The 23,128-nt window shown below is 46.4% G+C and overlaps 1 protein-coding gene across 3 annotated transcripts in view; it reads left to right on the forward strand.

The window, feature by feature from the left end:
- The window catches only part of LOC131200495 (solute carrier family 12 member 9-like), a 182,341-nt gene that overhangs the window by 26,101 nt on the left and 133,112 nt on the right, over positions 1-23,128 (forward strand). For all 3 annotated transcript variants that reach the window (XM_058187321.1, XM_058187320.1, XM_058187322.1), the window contains exons 2-4: positions 12,455-12,589; positions 13,595-13,732; positions 19,997-20,299. In XM_058187321.1, the coding sequence (XP_058043304.1) occupies positions 12,455-12,589; positions 13,595-13,732; positions 19,997-20,299 (576 nt within the window). The remainder of the gene's footprint in view (positions 1-12,454; positions 12,590-13,594; positions 13,733-19,996; positions 20,300-23,128) is intronic.

Genomic DNA, 23,128 nt, shown 5'->3' on the forward strand with positions numbered 1-23,128 from the left:
ATATGCTTATACCTCCTTATATTTACTCATATATGTGTTTATATATTATATAATCTTTTTGTATGACACCTACATATATTGTTATGACAAAATAAATAAAATAAATGGATAGAAATTAACCAAGGAGAAAAGCAACCTGGAACTAAAGAGGAATTTCATGACGGTGAGAATTAACCAGTGGAACGACTTGCCTCCAGAAGTTGTGAATGCTCCAACACTGGACGTTTTTAAGGAGAGTTTGGACAATAATTTCTCTGAAATAGTATCTTGTTTCCTGTTTGAGCAGGGGGTTGGACTAGAAGAGCTCCAAGGCTCCTTCCAATGCTGTTATTCCGCTCTTCTAAACTCTCCCTCTGTTTACAGTATTATTATCATCATTATTTTTGCAACCAGAGCTGCAGGTTGCAAACAAACTAGATAGCTACTACCCCCTCCTTTTTCTTTTTAACAAACCAAAGCTGATTGTTGCCAATTGTTAAAGGCAAATTTGCACGACCAGGTAGCCTGTCTGGTGAGCATTGTGGATGGGTGGGGGGTCACAGGGGTGTGAGGCAATTGTGAAATTTTAGGCAGGCTGCAGGCACTATCCCGCATTTTGCTGGTGAATGGGAGGGGGGTAGGATGTGAGGCGAAGCAGTAGAAACCTTCTGCTTATCTAAATCCCATTTTTTTTTCTTCCTCCTGACCTTGTTTAGAATCGGAGCCTGCAACAAACAAAGCCTGTCTTTTGTCTGCTTTCCTTAACTTTTGTTAACGCTAATCTCCTTAACAGCAAGGGGGATCCTTTGCAATTTTCTGGGTAGTTATTTAGCAACAGAGTTTAAAAAAAGAAAAGAGAGAGAGAGAAAGAGAGAGAAAGAGAGAGAGAAAGAAAGAAAGAGAGATACTCTCTTGTGGAGCCCAGTTGTGTTGACCTTAGAGAGAACACCTCCTCTCTTGTTGTCGCTTTCACACAACAACACCGAGGGGGTTCCCCCCACACCCCAGCTGTGTAAATTGAACATTTGAGTGTTTAGCATAGATTGAGGGTGATTTTTAGATCCCCCACCCCCCAGCACCCACTTTTTATTTATTGGAGTTCATCATTTCTGGAGATTGGAGGAGATTGGAGGAGGCGGTGAGCCATTGCTTTAAATGTAAACACAGTTTGAACCGGGCAGTTATTACATAATAATGCCATTTAATTGCAGCCCTGCAATTTATGGATTTGAGTGTTTTATTGGGTGTGAAGATTAAGGGTTTCTAAAGCCTGTAATGTAATGTTTTCTTCTAATGCCTTTTTTCCCCCTCCATCCATTTTTCCAGTTTAAATTCTTTATCTGGTTTCTCGGCCTCTCAACACCTCGTCTAGTTGTTCTGCAGTTTCTTTTCCTGCTACCGTACACGTAGTCCTCGCTTAATGACTGTTGTTTAGCGCAGGGGTCTCCAACCTTGGTCGCTTTAAGATTCGTGGACTTCAACTCCCAGTTGGGAGTTGAAGTCTACAAGTCTTAAAGCGACCAAGGATGGAGACCCCTGGATTAGCGGATGTTTGAAGTAATTGTAGGAAGAAAAATGGACCCAGGTCCAAGCCAGGAATAAAATGGAGGCTGCTTAAGAACGAACGTTTATTGATGAGCAGAACCACCGACAGCATGTGGTTCTGGGACAGCTGACCAAATGATTGAATGAGTGGATGGAACTTTATAGGTTTCTGAAATGCTGCAGTGGGTTGTGCAATGTAGTGAGCATGGGGTCTTTTGCTATTCTAATAAAGGAAAGGTTCCCCTCGCACATATGTGCTAGTCGTTCCCGACTCTAGGGGGCAGTGCTCATCTCCGTTTCAAAGCCGAAGAGCCAGCACTGTCAGAAGACGTCTCCGTGGTCATGTGGCCGGCATGACTCAACACCAAAGGCGCACGGAACGCTGTTCCCTTCCCACCAAAGGTGGTCCCTATTTTTCTACTTGCATTTTTTTACCTGCTTTCGAACTGCTAAGTTGGCAGAAGCTGGGACAGGTCACAGGAGCTCACCCCGTTATGCGGCACTGGGGATTCAAACCGCTGAACCGCTGACCTTTCTATTGACAAGCTCAGCATCTTACCCACTAAGCCATCGCATCCCTTCTATTCTAATGGTGGTGGGTTAAACCTATTATGTCCCAGAAAGTTACGTCATATTCTTAGAATTTGAGTGGAGGGAGGTATAAATTTTAATACCATCACTGGAGGTGAAGGTGTTTTGTTTGTTGACTGAGCTGACTCAGTGTAATGGGTAGAAAATGTCTGTCGCTTAAAGACTTCAGGCATCTGCTGGCGGCTGTTAAGCAAGACTGGGGGCTGCTTTCTGCCTCTAAGAACATGTTTCTGTTTTTCTCCTTTGGGGAAATATAATATTCTACCTCTTTTAATATTCCCCAAAATATTTCATTCTCTAAAAAGGGGAGGGGGGCTTCTCACATTACGATAGACTCTCCCTCAAAGGGGACTTACAACCCAGGGTGCCAAGCATCTAAATCACAACCACTTGACCATGGAAATGTTGCGACACACCAGGATAGGTTGGAAGTTACTTTTTTTCAGCACCATTGTAACTTGGAATGGTTGATAACTGAATGGTCGCAACTCGGGGACTGCCTTTACTACAGGTAGTCGCCGACTTACAACGGTCTGTTTAGTGACCGTTTGGAGTTACAACGGCAGGGGAAAAGGGGGGTTATGACTGTTTTTCACATGACCGTTGCAACATCCCCATATTCACCTGATCAAGCTATGGGTGCATGGCAACTGACTCATAGTTACGACGGTTTCAGTGTCCTGGAGGTCACGTGATCCCCTTTTGCGACTCTCTGACAAGCTAAGTCAATGGGGATTCATTTTACAACCTTGTTACTAACTTAACAACTCCAGTGATTTACTAAACAACTGGGGCAAGAAAGGTCCCAGTTGTTTAGTAAATCACTGGAGTTGTTAAGTTAGTACTAAACAACTGGGGCAAGAAAGGTCATAAAATGGGGCACAACTCACTTAACAACCGTTTTGCTTAGTAATGGAAATGTTGGGCTCAATTGTGTCCGTAAGTCAAGGACTACCTGTCAGGGTTCCAAGTAACACCCCCCAACCAAGTGAGACTCCAAGGCAGGCAGTTCCTCAAAGATTCATTTGATTAGAGATGACAGATTGGGCACATCTGGGAAAACCCGAATCTGAAAGCTCCCGGGTTTTCCCCACCCGAAAGGAAAGTCCAAGTCTCTTCCCCTGCACCCACATGTTCGTCACATGGTCCAATCAGTCCACCGTCCCAACTGGAGAGGCCTCCCAGTCACGGCTCTCCAGGTGCAGGCTGTGGTCCAGGTTCCAGAAAAACCTCTTCTGCATAAAAAAAACTCAGAAGCCATTGTCTTTCAGAGTTCTTTACTAGCATGAGGAAACTGGCACACGATGAGTGAAATTCCAAAACTGAACTTCCGGATTCTTTTCCCAGTTATATAAACCCCAAGAGTCCCACCCCCTTAACCCCTTTGCTGGTCACATGGTCCCACGTTCTCCCAGTTCATTCGAATATCTTCTCGCCACTCCTCCTGCAGATGTGAACACCATCCGACCTTGACCGCTTGAAGAATGTTACCATACCCCTCAACCCCCCTTCTTCCCCTCAGGGGAAAAATGTGGCAGCGTCTGGAACCCTAAAGTCTAGTATGGTTTCCAGGCCTGACAGGCTGAACGTCCTTGACTCTCAGAGAAAAGAATGTTGTTCTGGCTAAATAACTCCACCAATTCCATGCAACCCCACACTCCCAGTTTCCCACAGCACTAAGTGTGGCAGCCCTAAAGATCCAAAGAAAAAGAGGGCCCCCAGGGCTGACAGGCTGCCCCCTCACAACCGATGATTTTGTCCTGCAACGAGAGGAACATAGGAGGTTAATTCAGTGAGTCCCTAACCACCTCTCCCCTCCTCCTCAGTAGGACCCTTTGGCTTATCAGGGAATGTATCATGGAATTCCTTTACTAGCCTATCTGCCTTTACATCCCAGCTCTTAACCCAGGTAGCGTCAGACAAAGGGTATCCTTTCCAATGAACTAAATCTTGCAATGGATCCTTATGTAATCTAGAGACTAAAATTCTCTTAACCTCGTAATGGGTCTCTCTCCTTGCACCACTATGGGCTTGGGTGCCTGTCGGGTCTGCGGCCTCAATCTTGAACTGTCTGAAGGCTTTAGCAAGCTGCAACGAAAGACTAGATGCGCTTTCCGTAGTACGCGTGGGAGGCTAAGCTGAACGGTCACTGGGTTAATTACTTTCACTATCGGGAAAGGTCCTAAGAATGTTAGGTTCTTACCGGGCAATTTCAATTTAATGTATTTGGTTGACAGGTAAACTCGATCTCCCATATGGAAGGGGGGGTTGGAGAGATCGGTGTTTGTCAGCTGGTTCTTTATATGCTTCAGCAGCTTCCGCCAGCGCTTTCTTGGTGTTTTCCCAGCCCTTCTTTAATGACTCCATCCATTCGGCTAGAAGGCAATGGGCCAGTCCTGGAGTCAAGGGAAGGCCCGGATGAGGGGTCTGTGTCGGAGGCAGAGATGGGGCCAAGGCCATCTGGGAGCGATGCGCAGACTCCAGAGGTGGACAGCAGAGAGGCAGAGGAACAGGAGGAGCCAGTTCCTAATGCACACATGCAAACAGCTGCCAGAAGGCAAGAGCAGCTAAAGCAAAAAGGACAACTTGGGAGTAAGGCCAGGAGATGATTGGCCCCTCCCATAAGGCTTAAAAGAGCAGAAAAGCTCTTGGGCTTTTTGTAGGAAAGCGACGTTGCTACAGTTGTTTCTTGTCGGTGTCTCTTGTTTCTGAACTTCGTGGGGCTTTGCCAAGAAAAGCCTTTGGCAGGGTGCCAAAGAAGATAAAGGTTTGTGAGAAAGCTGAAGGACTTTTTCTGAAGGACATTGTTTTGGAATTAATTTGGACTAAGCTGAGAATGAAGTAATTCTCAGCTGTTCTAATAAAATATGTTTGTTTAGGACTGATTGTGTCTGGTAAATAACTACTTGGGCCTGGGTCACAACAGTTTGTGCTCGGATGAAAAGCCGAGCTAAACCCCCGAGTCGATCCGATGGATTTCAGGAACTGGTGGGGCGCTCTGTGCAGCCGATAAATTTGCTTGATGAACATTTTAGCCAGCATTTTGGCTGAGGGTAATCTCGATCAAGCAATGAAGTGGGCTTGTTTAGAAAACAAGTTGATTACCATCCAAATGACTGTATTTCCTCCATTCTCTGAGAGTTCGACCATAAAGTCCATGGCGATCTCCTCCCAGAGTTGGCTAGGGTTAGCCACTTGTTGGAGGAATCCAGAAGGTTTCCCTGGTCTCATCTTCAGGGCGGCGCAGGTGGCATAGCTTTTTACATAGTTGTTGTGCCTCGCCCGCCCCCCTCTCTGCAGCCGGGCCCCTCTCATCTCCTGTTATCTCAGCCAGAGATGGATAATGAAGACGAACGGCCTGGCATGCCTCCAGCCCCCAGTCCTGGCACCATGCCTGAACAGACCGAGCAAGACGAATGGCCTGGCATGCCTTCAGCCCCCAGTCCTGGCACCATGCCCGGACAAACTGAGCAAATAAACTCCTCCCCCACAGCATCTGAACATGAGGAGTATGAAGCCAGTCACGAGCTGGAATTGCCAGCAGCTGGAGGGTGGAGGGATCCACATTTCCGGAGAATGGAGAGGCGACGTCAGCAAAAGGAAGGGAGGGGCAGGTCTGGATAAGTGCTGAGTCATGAGCCACACCCCATGGCCTATATAAAGGATCTGCTTTCTGGCATTCTTTGAGTCAGGCAAAGTCTAATTTGGATTGCTGAAGTCATATCTTGGACTCCCGCCTGACCTGAGAACTCTGACAGAACTTTGGCAAAGCTGCAGAGGCTATGTGACCACGCTTGGTACAGACTTCCCCAACCCGGCCGTCAGAGGAGGAATGGGACACGACAATAGTCCTCTCCATCGGCTTTCATCTTCAGCCACCAGAACTTTCTTCGGGCCAGGAGAAGGGTTTTTAGGAAGCCGAAATGGCCATCCAGTCGTTAATTGTGGCTGTGCCATAAAACTTGCAGTCTCAAACTGTTGGGGACATACAGTTTGGACCTCTTCCAAGCTATCTCCTCTCTTATGGTTAAAATTTCTTTGTTTTCATTAAACCATTGGCTGGCTGGGAGTGTAGCCTTTAACATGGCTGTCAGTTTTTCCCGTATGGGATCGGTTTGGCGTTTGGCTTGACCTCTGGTGGTGACTTGCGCTGCTTGTTGTGAGGGGGGACATGATGGCATGGACTATCGAATTGTGATTTTCTTGATAATGCACCAGCTAGCAGATTCCTCACACACACACACACACACACACACTGGGATGTACTTTAGTTTGAAGTTAAACCGCCAGAAATACTGTTCCCAGCGGAAGTTAAACCCCTTGAAAACTCTTCCCAGCGGGGAAGAGTTTTCAAGGGGTCTTGTTGTGTCTGCGCCCCCCGAGCCGGGCCCTCTGCCAGAAAGTGACTTGGAAAGTGAGGGGGAAGGGCCATCAGGACTTACCTCGGGAGCATCGGCTTCCCTGGCTCAGTTCCAGGAGCCAGAGGCACGCTAGGTGGAGGAGATAACGAGGCCTCCGTCCCCTGACTCTTCCCCCCCCATCAGCTGGGCCACGCCTCCAGGCCCAGTTGATGGCAATCAGTCCTGGCTGGACCCTAGGTTTCGTAGGCAGGAGAGGCGGGAACAACAGAAGCAGGGGTGGGGCAGGCCTAGGAAGTGCTGAGTCATGGAGCCACACCCCACAGGATATAAAGGCAGCGAGAGCTGCTGTGTCTCTTCGTAGCAGGCAAATCAACTGCTTAAGTAAGAGCTGAAGTACTGTTTGTTGACTCATCGGCATCAAGAGAGATAACAGAGACGCTTGGCAGACGCTTGCTAGTTTGCTGCCAGAGCGGATAGTTGCCGGCTAATTAAGCCATCGCTCGGACAGAGGCGAGGGGGGACAGAACAGGTCTTTAGGGCTTTGAGGTTTTTGTGATCAACCCAGATCTTGAAAGGCACCTTGCACCCTTCCAGGAAGTGTCTCCAGAAGAGGAGAGCCCAGTGGACTGCGTAGGCCTCCTTCTCCCGAATTGCCACCTCCTCTTGGTGTCGGTGAGTTTTTTAGACACATACACGCTAGGCAAGAGCTGACCCTGTGGGTCCTTCTGCAGGAGTACTGCTGCCACCGCCACGTCGCTGGCGTCGGTTTAGACGATAAATTGCTTTTCAGGGTCAGGGTGTTGGAGAATTGGCTCTTCGGCAAAAAGCCGCTTCAATTTTTCAAACACTTTCTGACAATCCAGTGACCGGGCCAGCAGTTGCGTCAGGCGCGGTTTCGTAGGAGGGCTCCCTGTTTTCAATAGTTGTGTTAGGGGTAGGGCTACATCTGCAAACGCTGGAATGAATTGTCTACAGAAGTTAGCAAAGCCCAGGAAGGCTTGGAGTTGTTTACGGGTGCGGGGGGGTTGCCAGTCTAGCACCGCTTTCCCTTTCCCTGGGTCCGTCTCAACTCCCTCGCTTGACACTCGGTAGCCTAGGTAGTCTAGGGAGGTCTTATGGAATTCACATTTAGAGAGTTTCGCATAGAGCTTTGCAGCTAGGAGTTTTTTCAGCACCTGCCACACTAACTTAATGTGCTCCTCCAGCGTTTCACTGAATATGGGATTGTCGCTCAGATAAACTAGGACCCCTTTATACAAGTGCTCATGCAGCACTGCATTAATTATCTACATGAAGATTGCGGGGGCTCCCTGGAGCCCAAATGGCATGACTTTAAATTGGAAGCTGCCCAGCGGGCAGTTGAGTGCAGTTTTCCATTCATCCCCCTCCCTAATTAGTATCTGATAATAGGCTTCTCTTAGATCTAGTTTGGTGAATACTTTGCCCTTCGCACAGTGATGGTTAGCCGTTTCGGCACCGAGTGCTGAAACTGGTATAATAATAATAATAATAATAATGATAATAATAATGATAATGATAATAATAATAATAATAATAATAATAATAATAATAATAATAATAATAATAATAATAATAATAATAATAATATTTTAATTTGTATACCGCCCTTCTCCCGAAGGACTCAGGGCGGTGCACAGCCAGAATAAAATACAAAGAAAACAGTACATATAATATTAAGAACAACCCCTTAAAAAACTTATTCGATTGGCCAAAAATTTTAAAATACAGTAACACCCTATAAAAATTTACAAAAATCTAAAACCCATAAAAGCAAATTAAAAATTTTAAAATCAAGCCAGTCCAGCTAGACGGAATAAATAGGTTTTAAGTTCGCGGCGAAAGGTCCGAAGGTCGGATAGTTGACAAAGTCCCGGGGGAAGTTCGTTCCACAGGGTAGGAGCCCCCACAGAGAAGGCTCTTCACCTGGGGGCCGCCAGTCGACATTGCTTGGCTGACGGCACCCTAAGGAGTCCCTCTCTGTGAGAACGCACCGGTCGCTGGGAGATAGAAGATGGCAGTAGACGGTCCCGTAAATATCCTGGTCCTAAGCCATGGAGCGCTTTGAAGGTAGTCACTATGTGTGCTGGAGGCCAAAACCCGGAAGCTGGGGTGAAATCTAAAAAAAAATTCCTACCGGTTCTGTGGACGTGGCTTAATTGATAGGTGTGGCTTGGTGGTCAGGTGACTGAATGGGCACGGTCAACAATAATAAATAATAAAAATAATAAAGTATATAAAACTTGGGAGGCACCAGTCTACCTTCTTTAAAAATAGAGGCCCTTTCGTGTCCCACCCCCACTCTGACGAACGAGTGAAGGAAGTCCGTAACAAACTTGGCAACGAAGCCTCTGCAGCTTGCCAAGTTCCTTCGAGGTTTATCAGGGCAGGCAGGAGTCCAAGTTGTGATTTCAGCGATAGAGTCCGGTATCAGCAAATTAGATAAGACTTTGCTTGACTCAAGGTTGGAATGCCAAAAGCAGGTCCTTTATATAGGCTGTGGGGTGTGGCTCCATGACTCAGCATTTATCCAGGCCAGCCCCACCCTTCCTTCTGCTGGCGTTGCCTCTCAGATCTCCGGAAGCGAGGGTCCACCTACTCTGAATTGTCTTCAGCTGGAACTGCTGTCAGCGTCTGGGAAAGGGAGGGGTCAGAGTAATTCCACCACCTGGCTGGCTTCCTGCTCTGAAGGCTGAGCCAAAGGAACACACGCTGTATGAGTGAGGTCTATTGGGCTTCTCCTTTCACTCCCTGAATCCTCTCCGGGCATGGGGCCAGGGCCGGGGGCTGGAGTCATGACAGGCCGTTCATCTTCATTATCAGACTTGGAGTTTGATAAAAGGCCCGGTTGGAGACGGGAGGGGCCCGGCTGAGGAGAGAAGGGAGGACGAGTCATAACAGGCCCCGGTCTACCAGTTGCCTTTTACTAGAGGCCCCGGTCTACCAAGTGACTTTTTTTGGCAGGCACCGGTCTACCTTCTTTAAAAATAGAGGCACCGATCTACTAGCTGCCTACAGGGCTGATCAGCTGTAGTGCGGCCCTTTGAAGTGCCGCGGCAGTCATTTAAGGCCGTTTGCAGCTATATCACCACCGAGAGCTTCAGGGACAGAGAAGAGGAACAGCAAGGTGTGGGCATTGGAGGAGGGGGCAGGGATTTTTGCTACCGATTCTCCGAACTACCTGCCCCAATCGCTTACCGGATCGCACGATCCGGTCCGAACTGGGAGCATTTCACCCCTGCCCGGAAGAGAGAAGCTGGCTGGCGCGCATGCGCGTGACGGACCCCAGAACAGCAGCTGGTGACAGCATGCATGACCACAGAGACAGCTCTGTGCGTCACCTCTGGCACACGTGTGCCATAGGTTCGCCATCACGGGCTTAGCATGTTTTTCATTAGGGGGAGGGGGTAAATGTTCTCCACGCACACGGCATTAATTCCGCAAAAATCAACACAGAGTCTCATCCTCCCCATCACGTGATCAGACCAGAATAATGGAGTTGGAAAGGACCTTGGAGGTCTTCTAGTCCAACTATCTGCTCAGGCAGGAGACCCCTATACTATTTCAGACAAACAGCTGTCCAATCTCTTCTTGAAAACTTCCAGTGTTGGAACACTCACAACTTCTAGAGGCAAGTAGTTCCACTGGTTAATCAACATCCAGACACTTGACAGTGGACTTATATTTATGATGGTTGTGATGTCACGTGATTTGTGACCCTCTGATAATCAAATTCAATGGGGAAGCCGGAATCACTTAGGGTAGCTACCGTGTTGCTAACTTAAAAACTGCAGTGATCTGTTTAACAACTGTGGCAAGAAAGGTCGTAAAATGGGGCCACGAGTCACTTAACAACTGTCTTGCTTAGCCCTCGTGGCTCCCGCATAACACCCATCCTGCGCAGACTGCACTGGCTACCTGTGGCCTTCCGGGTGCGCTTCAAGGTTTTGGTGACCACCTTTAAAGCGCTCCATGGCATTGGGCCGGGTTATTTACGGGACCGCCTACTGCTACCGAATACCTCTCACCGACCCGTGCGCTCTCACAGAGAGGGACTCCTCAGGGTGCCGTCAGCGAGGCAATGTCGTCTGGCGACGCCCAGGGGAAGGGCCTTCTCTGTGGGGGCTCCCACCCTCTGGAACGAACTACCCCCCGGACTTCGTCAGCTTCCGGACCTTCGGACCTTCCGCCGCGGGCTTAAAACACACCTATTTAATTGTGCAGGACTGAGCTAGATTTTAAATTTATGGGTTTTAATTGGGTTTTATTTCTAAAATTTAATTAACGGGCTTATAGAATAAGTTTTTTAACTGTTTTTATATTGTATTTATGTGTTTATGTGTTTTTTAATTGCCTGTAAACCGCCCTGAGTCCTTCGGGAGATAGGGCGGTATATAAATATGATTAAATAAATAAATAAATAAATAAATAAATAAATAAATAAGAGAGGTTTTGGGCTCAATCGAGGTCATAAGCCACAGTGGTGCAGGGGTGCAGGGGTTAGAGTGCAGTACTGCAGGCTACTTCAGCTGACTGCCGGCTGCCTGCAATTTGGCAGTTCGAATCTCACCAGGCTCTAGGTTGGCTCAGCCTTCTAGCCTTCCGAGGTGGGTAAGGACCTAGATTGTTGGAGGCAAATATGCTGACTCTATAAACTGCTTAGAGAGGGTTCTAAAGCGGTATATTATTATTATTATTATTATTATTATTATTATTATTATTATTATTATTATTATTATTATTATTATGCTGACTCTATAAACTGCTTAGAGAGGGTTCTAAAGCGGTATATTATTATTATTATTATTATTATTATTATTATTATTATTATTATTATTATTATTATTATTATTATTATTATTATTATTATTATTATTCTGACTCTATAAACTGCTTAGAGAGGTTCTAAAGCGGTATATTATTATTATTATTTATTTATATTTCTAGACCTATAGATATTTCTAGACTTATGAGTGTAAGTGCTATAAGTCAAGGACTTACTTATATCCATTCCTGTGAAAACATGCAGAGTTATCTTTCGTGTTCAGGTTGCTCCCTTCTCTACCGTCTCTAGCTTAGCAGGTCTCCAAAGTCAAATTCCCCACATAAATTATCTCCCAGCCATTCTGTCTCCTTTTCACTTCTGGGTAATTTATAATTAAAAATCCCGGCCGCTTTGGAGGGTCTTGCAAATCAGGCTATAAAAGTCCAATAAACAGCCGCCTTAAGCTGTAAAACCCATCAACAGGAAGTTAAACTTTTATCATAGGAATAAAAAATAGATACCGAAAAATCAGGGGAAATTTAAAAAGAATCTCACTTCTTTAAAAAGAAAAAAAAGCGGGGAGGGGGGGGAGATGAATTCTAAAAGAGGCTTCTCAGACAGAAAATAATCTAACGGTAACAGAGTTGGAAGGGACCTTGGAGGTCATCTAGCCCAACCCCCTGCTCACGCAGGAATTGTAATGGGGGTTCGTGATTAAAATCCCACTAATTTCTTACTTGGCTAATTTGGAAAGTGGGGTGTTCGGAAAAAAGTGAGTTTTTATGGATTTTTCACACTTACGACCGTTGCAGCCTCCCCATGGTCACTCGATCAAAATTCAAATGCTGGACAACTGACTCATATTTATGACGCTTGCAGGATCCCGGGGTCACGTGATCCCCCTTTTTGCGACCTTCCGGCAAGCAAAGTCAATGGGGAAGCCAGGGTCCACTTAACCACCGTGTTCCTAACTTAACAACTGCCGTGATTCACTTAACAACTGTCGCCAGGAAGGTTGTAAAACAGGACAACACTCACTGAACAACCTTCTCGCTCAGCCACAGAAATCTGGGGCTCAATTGTGGTCGGAAGCCCAGGAGAAATTGGGGAAACTTACAAAAAGTGGAAGCAAAGTTGAGATTAAAAACCATGTGCTATTTTTTTTAAAAAAAATTCTTTCCTCTTCTTTTCGCAGGTTTTGTCGTGGGTCAAGCAGGATTGTACCAATCGCTGGTGATGTTTTTGGTGGCCTATTTTATCATCGGAATGACAGTCCTGTCGGTGTGCGCGATCTCTACCAACGGGGCTCTGGACGCTGGAGGCGCCTATTGTATCCTTTCTGTGCAAACTCAAACCATTCATTCTTTCAGATCAATCTGAGCACCTCCAGCGCAGAGGCTCCCAAATCCTGAAACGAGGGCTGGATCCGACCCGCAGCGTGCTGACATCGAGGCCGCGGGGCCACCCTGGAAAACCGCAAAGACTGGTCTGCGGTGCCTCTGCCAGCCAAAATTTATTTTATTTTATTTTATTGGCATTTATATCCCGCCCTTCTCCGAAGACTCAGGGCGGCTTACACTGTGTTAAGCAATAGTCTTCATCCATTTGTATGGAGCTTGGGAGGGCTGCGCATGGCCGAAAACAGGGCCCGGAGACAGGGGTGAAATCCAGCAGGTTCTGGAGAACTGGTAGCGGAAGTTTTGAGTAGTTCAGAGAACCAGCAAATGCAACCTCTGGCTGGCCCTAGAGTGGGATGGGAATGGAGATTTTGCAACATCCTACCCTCAGGAGTGGGGAGGGAATGGGGATTTTGCAGTATCCTTCTGCAGCATCCCCATGGTCACGCGATCAAAATTAAGATGCCGGGCAACCGGCTCGTATTTATGACAATTGCCGTGTCCTCGGGGGCGGGGTTTGTGTGTGTCACGCGACCCCCTTCTGCGACCGTCTGACAAGCAAAAGTCAACGGGAAAGCCAGATCCACTTAACAACCGTGTTACTAAGTTAACAAGTGCAGTGATTCGCGTAACAACTGTGACAGAAACAAAGGCTCATAAAATGGGGCGAAACTAATTTAACGTCTCACTTTGCAACAAAATTTTGGGGCTCAATGGTGGTCGTAAATTGAGGACTGCCTATCATCTCAAAGTCCCATTTAGTGCTTCGCTCCTTATGGCAATGCCATGTTTCCCCCACCCCACCCCCAAGGCCAATTCTCAGTTGTTTTCCCCTAAAAATTCTCATCTGGCAGGTAATGGGGGGGGACCCCCATTTCTCCCCTTCCTGGTCTCCCCAAGGTAGCAACATTCTTTTGTCCTTGACCCGTTTGGCACAGATATGATCAGCCGGGCGTTGGGCCCCGAATTCGGTGGCAGCATTGGCCTCATGTTCTTCTTTGCCAATGTTTGTGGCAGTGCGCTCTACATCTTGGGCTTGGTAGAAGCCGTGGTGGATGACTTTGGCAGCCCGGCAGGTGAGAAAGGCTCAGCTAAGGCAGCCCTTGACCTGTTTCCTGATGAACACATTCGATGAAAAGGTCAAAGTTTTCAGCGGCGCCTCCCGTTTTCATCAGGCTCATTTAAAAACAACAACAACAACACACCTGGGAAACTTATGAGAACTCCTGCCTTTTCATCCAATTTGTTCCTTGAAAAGGTGCTACCAGACTCCCCCAAATTGTTGGCCACCACAAATGAACATGGATGTTGTGTCTGCGCCCCCCGAGCCGGGCCCCCTGCCAGAAAGTGACTCGGAAAGTGAGGGGGAAGGGCCATCAGGACTTACCTCTGGAGCACCGGCTTCCCTGGCTCAGCTCCAGGAGCCAGAGGCACGCTAGGTGGAGGAGATAACGAGGCCTCCGTCCCCTGACTCTTTCCCCCCCTAGGCCACGCCTCCAGACCCGGCTGATGGCAATCAGGCCTGGCTGGACCCTAGGTTTTGTAGGCAGGAGAGGCGGGAACAACAGAAGCAGGGGTAGGGCAGGCCTATGAAGTGCTGAGTCATGGAGCCACACCCCACAGGATATAAAAGCAGCAAGGGCTGCTTTACCACTTCGTGGCGAGCAAATCAATTGCTTAGAGGGAGAATTAGAGCTGAAGTCCTGTTTGTTCCTGGTTTCCTGGCTGACTCATCGGCATCAAGAGAGATAACAGAGACGCTTGGCAGACGCTCGCTAGTTTGCTGCCAGAGCTGATAGTTGCTGGCTAATTAAGTCATCGCTCGTGTCTCCCGGACTGCGGAGGGGGACAGAACAATGGCTCCCTTCCAAATTCCAAGAATCGAGAGATTTGTAAGAACATAGAAAGAAAGAGGCAGGACTAGTAGGTATGTCTAGACCAGGGGGTCTCCAAACTTCTCATTTTTAAGACTTGTGGACTTCAACTCCCAGAATTCTGAGAATTGAAGTACACAAGTCTTAAAGGCTGACTGAGGAATTTTGGGAGTTGAAGTCCACAAGTCTTAAAGTTGATAAATTTGGAGACCCCCTGGTCTAGTCTAATGAAGAGAAGGTGTCGTGTCCCACTCCCACTCTGACGAACGAGTCAAGGAAGTCCGTAACAAACTTGGCAACGAAGCCTTTGCAGCTTGCCAAGTTCCTTTGAGGTTTATCAGGGCAGGCAGGATTCCAAGTTGTGACTTCAGCAATAGAGTCCGATATCAGCAAACTAGATAAGACTTTGCTTGACTCAAGGTTGGAATGCCAAAAGCAGGTCCTTTATATAGGCTGTGGGGTGTGGCTCCATGACTCAGCATTTATCCAGGCCTGCCCCACCCTTCCTTCTGCTGGCGTCGCCTCTCAGATCTCCGGAAGCGAGGGTCCTCCTAATCTGAATTGTCTTCAGCTGGATTTGCTGTCAGCGTCTGGGGAAGGGAGGGGTCAGAGGGAGTAGGCCCGGTTAATTCCACCACCTGCCTGGCTTCCTGCTCTGAAGGCTGAGCCAAAGGAACACACGCTGTATGAGTGAGGTTTATCGGGCTTGTCCTTTCACTCCTTGAATCCTCTCCAGGCATGGGGCCAGGGCCGGGGGCTGGAGTCATGACAGGCCGTTCATCTTCATTATCAGACTTGGAGTCTGATAAAAGGCCCAGTTGGAGACGGGAGGGGCCCAGCTGAGGAGAGGAGGGAGGACGAGTCACAACAGAAGGACTACAGGTGACATGATAGCAATCTTCCAATATCTGAACTGCTGCCACCAAGACGAGGAGGTCAACCCATTCTCCAAAGCAGGGGTCTCCAACCTTGGCAACTTTAAGCCTGGAGGACTTCAACTCCCAGAATCCCCCAGCCAGGCGTGGCAAGAAGCAATGACTGGAAACTAATCAAGGAGAGAAGCAACCTAGAACTAAGGAAAAATTTCCTGACAGTTACAACAATTTATCAGTGGAAGAACTCGTCTCTAGAAGTTGTGGAGTTTTTTAAGAAATTAGACAACTATCTGTCTAAAATAGTGTAGAGCCTTCTCTTTGGGGGCATTCTGGTGGCTCACTGGTTAAGATGCTGGTAAGCCAGCAGCCCAGGTTCGAGACCTGAGTGCCAAGCGATGGGGTGAGTTCCAGTCCTCGCCTCAGCTTCAGAAGCATGCAAACACGAGTAGATACAACAAATAGGTACCACTGGTGGGAAGGTAACAGAGCTCTGTCTCATCATGGTGGTCACCTGATCATGGAAATGTCTTCGGACAGCGCTGGCTCAGTGACCTTCAAACAGACTTGAGCACACACAACTCCTAAAGTTGGCTAAGGCTAGTGCAGGGGTCTGCAACCTTATTTATTTATTTATTTACATTTATATCCCGCCCTTCTCCGAAGACTCAGGGCGGCTTACAGTGTGTAAGGCAATAGTCTCATTCTATTTGTATATTTACAAAGTCAACTTATTGCTCCCCCAACAATCTGGCTCCTCATTTTACCTACCTTATAAAGGATGGAAGGCTGAGTCAACCTTGGGCCTGGTGGGACTAGAACCTGCAGTAATTGCAGGCAGCTGTGTTTTAATAACAGGCTTCTTACAGCCTGAGCCACACCCTTAAACACTCAAAGAGCCATTTGGCCCTGTTTCCCACAGGAAAGAAAACCCCGGGAGCCACAAAACCCTTCCCCTGTGTGACTATTTCTTGAGCGGCCACGAAACTAGCATATGTAGTTGAATTTAAACTGTTCTGTTTTCTTCTGAAGATGTTCTTTTCTTAGATTTTTTTTTCAATATTTTTTTTTTATTTTTTAACAAAGAAGAGCAACAATACATTCAGTTTCTTTTCTTAGATTTATCCATGGTTGGCCTACCGGGGGTTGAAAAACTCAATAAATCGTGTGCCGACAGGTGTTGCACATATGGTTGTGAATCATATTTTGAGCAACAGGGAGCCGCAGCAGAGGATTTGAAAGAGCCACATGCGGCTCCAGAGCCGTAGGTTGCTGACTCCTGAGCTAGTGGAAGTAAAAAGTAAAGAGTCCTTTTTACTTTCTCCTTGAGCAGGGGTTGGACTAGAAGATCTCCATGTTCCCTTCCAACTGTGTTATTCTGACAGCGTAGGACATTAGAAATGTAGTTTTCTTTACATGCACTGTGTTCATTGGCAAATGCGTTTTAATAGCACTTTTTTTTAAAAAAAGATATCTTTGAACAGAAAAAAAAAGAAGTGGATAAGATTGCTTAAGTGAAAATGTAAGGCTGCCTTTTCTCCTGGCAAAGCTGGCCTCCTTTTTCCTGTAAAACGCGGTCTGGGGAATTGCCAGCATATGGCGGGACTTCCACCCAATGTGCAAAGCCAAGGAGATGTTATTTACCAACGGATAATGGGAAATTAGCCGGGTGGAATGCAAATGATCCCTAGGGTGAAGGTAAGGGAAGTCCCTGGCATGGCTGTTTAATTTTTTATTTTCCTTGGTAATTGACATGCAGCCTTCCAAGGGAGCAGTAGAGCCAGCGTGAAAAGCTATCAGATAGAATCAGGGTTTGGTGCAAAGGAGGTTGAATGATAGTCTAGGATTTAGGTAAATAAATCTCTTTTCAGCCTCTTTGTAAGCTGTAATAGGGAACAGGTTAATTTAAAGTGGCCAACATGGGGAGCAGGCTTCAATATCAATAACCAGCTTCCCCCCCCCACCCATGTTTCTGTATGTGTGTATGTGCGTGTTGGAAGGGGGGGGCACACAAGAAGGATAGTAAGAGGCACACAAGAAGGATAGTAAGAGGCACATAAGAAGGATAGTAAGAGGCACACAAGAAGGATAGTAAGAGGCACACAAGAAGGATAGTGAGCAGAGAATGCAGAAGGGTAAAAGATATGCAACTTATCTGTGGCTCAGACTGGTAAGACAGTCTGTTATTAACAGCAGCTGCTTGCAATTACTGCAGGTTCTAGTCCCACCAGGCCCAAGGTTGACTCAGCCTTCCATCCTTTATAAGGTAGGTAAAATGAGGACCCAGATTGTTGGGGGCAATAAGTTGACTTTGTATATAAATATACAAATAGGATGAAGACTATTGCTAACATAGTGTAAGCCGCCCTGAGTCTTCGGAGAAGGGCGGGATATAAATGCAAATAAAAAAAATTATTTATTTTGTCATAACAATATACATAGGCATATATATATATATATATATATATATATATATATATATATATATATATATATATATATATTTGTTTTCTGAGGTTTTCATGGTGTTTGTATGTAGGTCTTTGGTTATTGGGTTTTCTCCCACGTAAAATTGGAAGTGTCTTGGCGGCGTTTCAAGTCTCATTCGTCATCTTCAGGCTTCAGCCGTGCTCCTGGGAGCAATGTGTGATTGCAGCTGTTTCTTCCTTTTTAACTGCTAGTGGGGGTTTGAACTGATTGGGTGGGAGCTTGGCTGTGCTCTGATTGGATGGGGTTTTTTTTTTTGTGCTCTGATTGGATGGGGGTGTGTCCTGTTTGGGTGGGGGCATTGAAGAACACAAGAACTCAGTCAAAACGCATGCATTGCACGCATTGAAGAACACAAGAACTCAGTCAAAAAAGAGGAACCAACTTCTTCCCTGGTCCAGCACCTTAAAGCCACAGGACATGATATTGACTTTAAAAAGACCAGAACTATCGCCAAAACTGAACACTTTAACAACAGAATAATCAGAGAAGCCATCGAGATAGAAAAACGCCCACACAGCATGAACAAACGAGATGATACCTCCCGCCTACCAGCCATTTGGAAACCCGCCCTTATTGACAAACAAGTCCCTAACACGAGGAATGACACCAGACCCACACTCACGAGGTCCACACAGGATGTCACCACCACACATCCACCCAGAAAGCAGACCCAAACCCACACTGATCAGGAAGCACGACCAAGGACCAGAAGCCAGACCGCAGCTGCAACATTAGCCATTTCAAACCCCTCCAATCCATACATACAGCAGACAGACACCCACTATGAAGATGTAGCACGACCACAAACACGAAGCCAAACAACAGCAATGCAGCTCACCAGCTCAAATCCCCTGCAACTCACATTAATCTGAGCACAACCAAGCCCCACCCAAACAGGACACACCCCAGCCAATCAGAGCACAAAACCCCCATCCAATCAGAGCACAGCCAAGCTCCCACCCAATCAGTTCAAACCCCACTAGCAGTTAAAAGGAAGAAACAGCTGCAATCACATTGCTCCCAGAAACAGCTGAAGCCTGAAGATGACGAATGAGACTTCACGAACGTCGCCAAGACACTTCCAATTTTACGCGGAGAAAACCCGAATAACCAAAGATCTACATACAAACACCATGAAACCTCAGAAAACATATATATATATATATATATATATATGTTTTCTGAGGTTTTCATGGTGTTTGTATGTAGGTCTTTGGTTATTCGGGTTTTCTCCCACGTAAAATTGGAAGTGTCTTGGCGACGTTTCGACGAAGTCTCATTCGTCACCTTCAGGCTTCAGCTTCGTGCTTCTGGGAGCAATGTGAGACTTTGTCGAAACGTCGCCAAGACACTTCCAATTTTACGCGGGAGAAAACCCGAATAACCAAAGACCTATATATATATATATATGGAGGGATGGATGGAACAGCTTGAGAAATTGTGGGTGCTCCATCGCTGGAGGTTTTCAACAAAGAGACTGGACAGCCACGTCTGAAATTGCATAGGGCCGTGATGGCAAACCTATGGCACACAGAACCCTCTCTGTGGGCATGCTCACCGTTGCCAGCTGCTCTTTTGATTTCCGGTGTGGCGGCCAGCTGGTCTTCACAGGTACCGGAGCGCCGAAAAATGCCCAAAAAACAGGCCGTTTTTGGGATGTTTTTCAGGCCATTTTCAGGGCATTTTGGGGTCATTTTCTGGGCTGCTTTCAGGCTGTTTTTGGCATGGAAACAGCCCAAAAATGGCCCCCAAAACATCCTGAAAAAAACCCTGAAAATGATCCCTCAAATGGCCAAAATAGGTCATTTTATGGGCTGTTTTCAGGCTGTTTTGGGGGCCTTTTTCAGGCCTGAAAACAGCCTGAAAACGCCGCAAAAAACCAGCCGCAAAACAGGCATGTGTGCACCGCCCAACTGGTCTTTGGGTTTCCGGCGCTGTGGCACACGCACAAACACACATGCACACATGTTTGGGGACAGTGCCAAAAAAGGTTCGCCGTAGGGTATAGGGTCTCCTGCTTGAGCAGAGGGCTGGACTTTGAAGACCTGCAAGGTCCCTTCCAGCTCTATTCTATTCTAACCCAATTTTCACTATTTTTACGCAGAGGGGACTGTTGGGACGGCCATGCAGGTCCTCCCCCGCGGTTACTGGTTTGACCTCTTGTACGCCACGGTCCTGCTCTTCCTGTGCCTTCTCGTCTGCCTTGTGGGGGCCGGCATCTACGCCAAGGCTACCTTCCTCATCTTCCTCGTCGTCATGGTGGTGCTGGGTACCGTCTGCCTCAGCTTCTTTGTCGTGGGCGTCCGGGTTGTGGGGCTTCCCGCGATCACGGATGGCAACCGCACCGAACTCGCCAATGCGTCCTTCACTGGATTCAAACTCAGCACCCTCCTGGATAATCTGCACGGTGAGTTGGGGGTGGGACTCTTCTGGATCCCTTGGCCTTGACTTAGGAAGGCAGTGTTGTGCAACGGTCGCTAAACGAATGTTTGTAAGTTGAGGACTACCTGTACAGCCATACAACCATTCCTTTAGTGGCCGTCAAACGTTACGACGGCATTGAAAAATGTGGCTTATGACCATTTTCTTTTCTTTTTCTTTTTTTTTTTAAACCTTTAACATTTAAAATCCTAAAATACAAGTTAAAATACATCTATAACAAAAATACATCCGTAATAATTATACAATTCAACGTCATTCTGACAGTACATAATTCTTAAACTTTGTACCTCTATTCCCACATATTCCTACTTAATCAACATATTTAAACACATTTTGTATCTTATTTTATTCTATACATTCCTTATTTTTAAATTTCTATCCACTGATGCCAATTTTCCCAAGTTAAATAGTGTTCCGAGTCTTTCTTATTATTTCATTCTAAACTAAGTTTGTCCATTTCTGCACATTCGAAAATTTTCTGGATTATTGCACAGTCTGTTGGTACAGTGGACATTTTCCAGGCTTGTGCAAATACAATTCTTGCTGCTGTGGTTATGCGAATAATCAAATATTTAATCCTTTTAGGGTAATTTCCTTTAATAATCCCCAGAAAAAAACAGTTCAGGTTTCAATTCTGTATTAAAGGTAAAGGTAAAAATTCCCCTCGCACATACATGCTAGTCGTTGCCGACTCTAGGGGGCAGTGCTCATCTCTGTTTCAAAGCCGAAGAGCCAGCGCTGTCCAAAGACGTCTCCGTGGTCATGTGGCCGGCATGATCAACGCCAAAGGTCCACGGAATGCTGTTACCTTCCCACCAAAGGTGGTCCCTATTTTTTCTACTTGCATTTTTTACGTGGTTTCGAACTGCTAGGTTGGCAGAAGCTGGGACAAGTAACGGGAGCTCACCCCATTACACGGCAGCACTCAGGATACGAACCGCCGAACTGCCGACCTTTCGATCGACAAGCTCAGCTGTCTTAACCCCTGAGCCACCTTAGGGTTAGGGTTAATTCTGTATTATAGTGTGTGATTTCTTTCAGCCATTTTTATATTTTAATTCACATTTTTTTTTACTTTTGGCCAGAGCCACCATACACGGAAGTAGGTACCTTGGACTTGTTTGCATTTCGAGCAATTAGGTTTTAGGTTGGGGTACATTTTTGCAAGTCTTGTTGGCATGACCATTTTCATACTTATGACCACTGAACTATCCCCGTGGTCACAGGATCACAATTCAGGCACTTGGCATCGCTTCGTATTTATGACGGTTGCAATGTCCCGGGGTCATGTGATCACCTTTTGCAACTTTCTGATGAGCAGAGGGAAGCCGGATTCACCTAACAACCATGTGACTAACATAACAACTGCTGTGATTCACTTAACATTTGTGGCAAGTTAAATGGGGCAAAATTCATTTAGCAACTGTCTCTGGGCCGAAAAAAAGCCTCAAAAACAGGCCGAAAAAAGCCTCAAAAATGGGTCGGAAAAAGCCTTAAAAAGCGCTGGAAAAAGCCCCAAAAATTGCCCGAAAAAAGCCTTGAAAACGGGCCAAAAATGGGCCAAAAATGGGGCATGTGGAAGCCAAAAACTTTTATTTGTTGTTTTCTTCTTCTAAATTTAGGTGTGTCTTATAGTCCAAAAAATACAGTAAATTAACTGCGAAAGGAACTGATCTAAGGTATTTTGCTGTCTAAATAAATAGGGCTTGGTCTATCTTAGAAAAGCAATTCAATCTTTTCTAATTACAGGTAGTCCTTGACTTACAAACAGTTCATTTAGTGACCGTTTCAAGTTACAACGACAGTGAAAGAAGGGACTTATGACAGTTTTCCACACTTACGACCGTTGCAGCATGGTCATGCGATGAACATTTACCTGCTTGGCAACTGGTTCCGATTTATGACGGTTGCCGTGTCTCAGGGTCTCGCGATCCCCTTGGAATACTGCATCCAGTTTTGGTCGCCACGATGTAAAAAAGATGTTGAGACTCTAGAAAGAGTGCAGAGAAGAGCAACAAAGAGGATTAGGGGACTGGAGACTAAAACATATGAAGAACGGTTGCAGGAACTGGGTATGTCTAGTTTAATAAAAAGAAGGACTAGGGGAGATATGATAGCTGTGTTCCAATATCTCAGGGGTTGCCACAAAGAAGAGGGAGTCAAACTATTCTCCAAAGCACCTGAGGGTAGAACAAGAAGCAATGGGTGGAAACTGATCAAAGAAAGAAGCAACTTAGAACTAAGGAGAAATTTCCTGACAGTTAGAACAATTAATAAGTGGAACGACTTGCCTGCAGAAATTGTGAATGCTCCAACACTGGAAATTTTTAAGAAAATGTTGGATAACCATCTGACTGAGATGGTGTAGGGTTTCCTGCCTGGGCAGGGGGTTGGACTAGAAGGCCTCCAAGGTCCCTTCCAACTCTGATGTTATGTTATGTTAAAGTCATTGGGGAAAGCCAGTTTCTAACTTAACTGAACAAGTGCAGCGATTCACTTCATGAGAAAGGTTGCAAAATGGGGCAGCGCTCACTTTAAGCAATGTCTCACGTAGCATCAGAAATTTTGGGCTCCATGGTGGTCATAAGTTGAGGACGGGCTGTATATCTACAACCAACTGTGCAAAACTGAATTTGGGATGACCATGATAAAGAGTCAAGGCATCATCCTGCAGAGTGTGTACATGTGTGTGTTTCCTCTACATCTGACGGAACAGCTCCTCGGTCATTAAATGAGGAAGAATTTACCTGAGGGTAGAACAAGAAGCAATGGGTGGAAACTAATCAAGGAGAGA

Source organism: Ahaetulla prasina, chromosome 6 (genome assembly GCF_028640845.1).
Source record: "Ahaetulla prasina isolate Xishuangbanna chromosome 6, ASM2864084v1, whole genome shotgun sequence".
In the NCBI taxonomy this organism is placed as follows: Eukaryota; Metazoa; Chordata; class Lepidosauria; order Squamata; family Colubridae; genus Ahaetulla; species Ahaetulla prasina.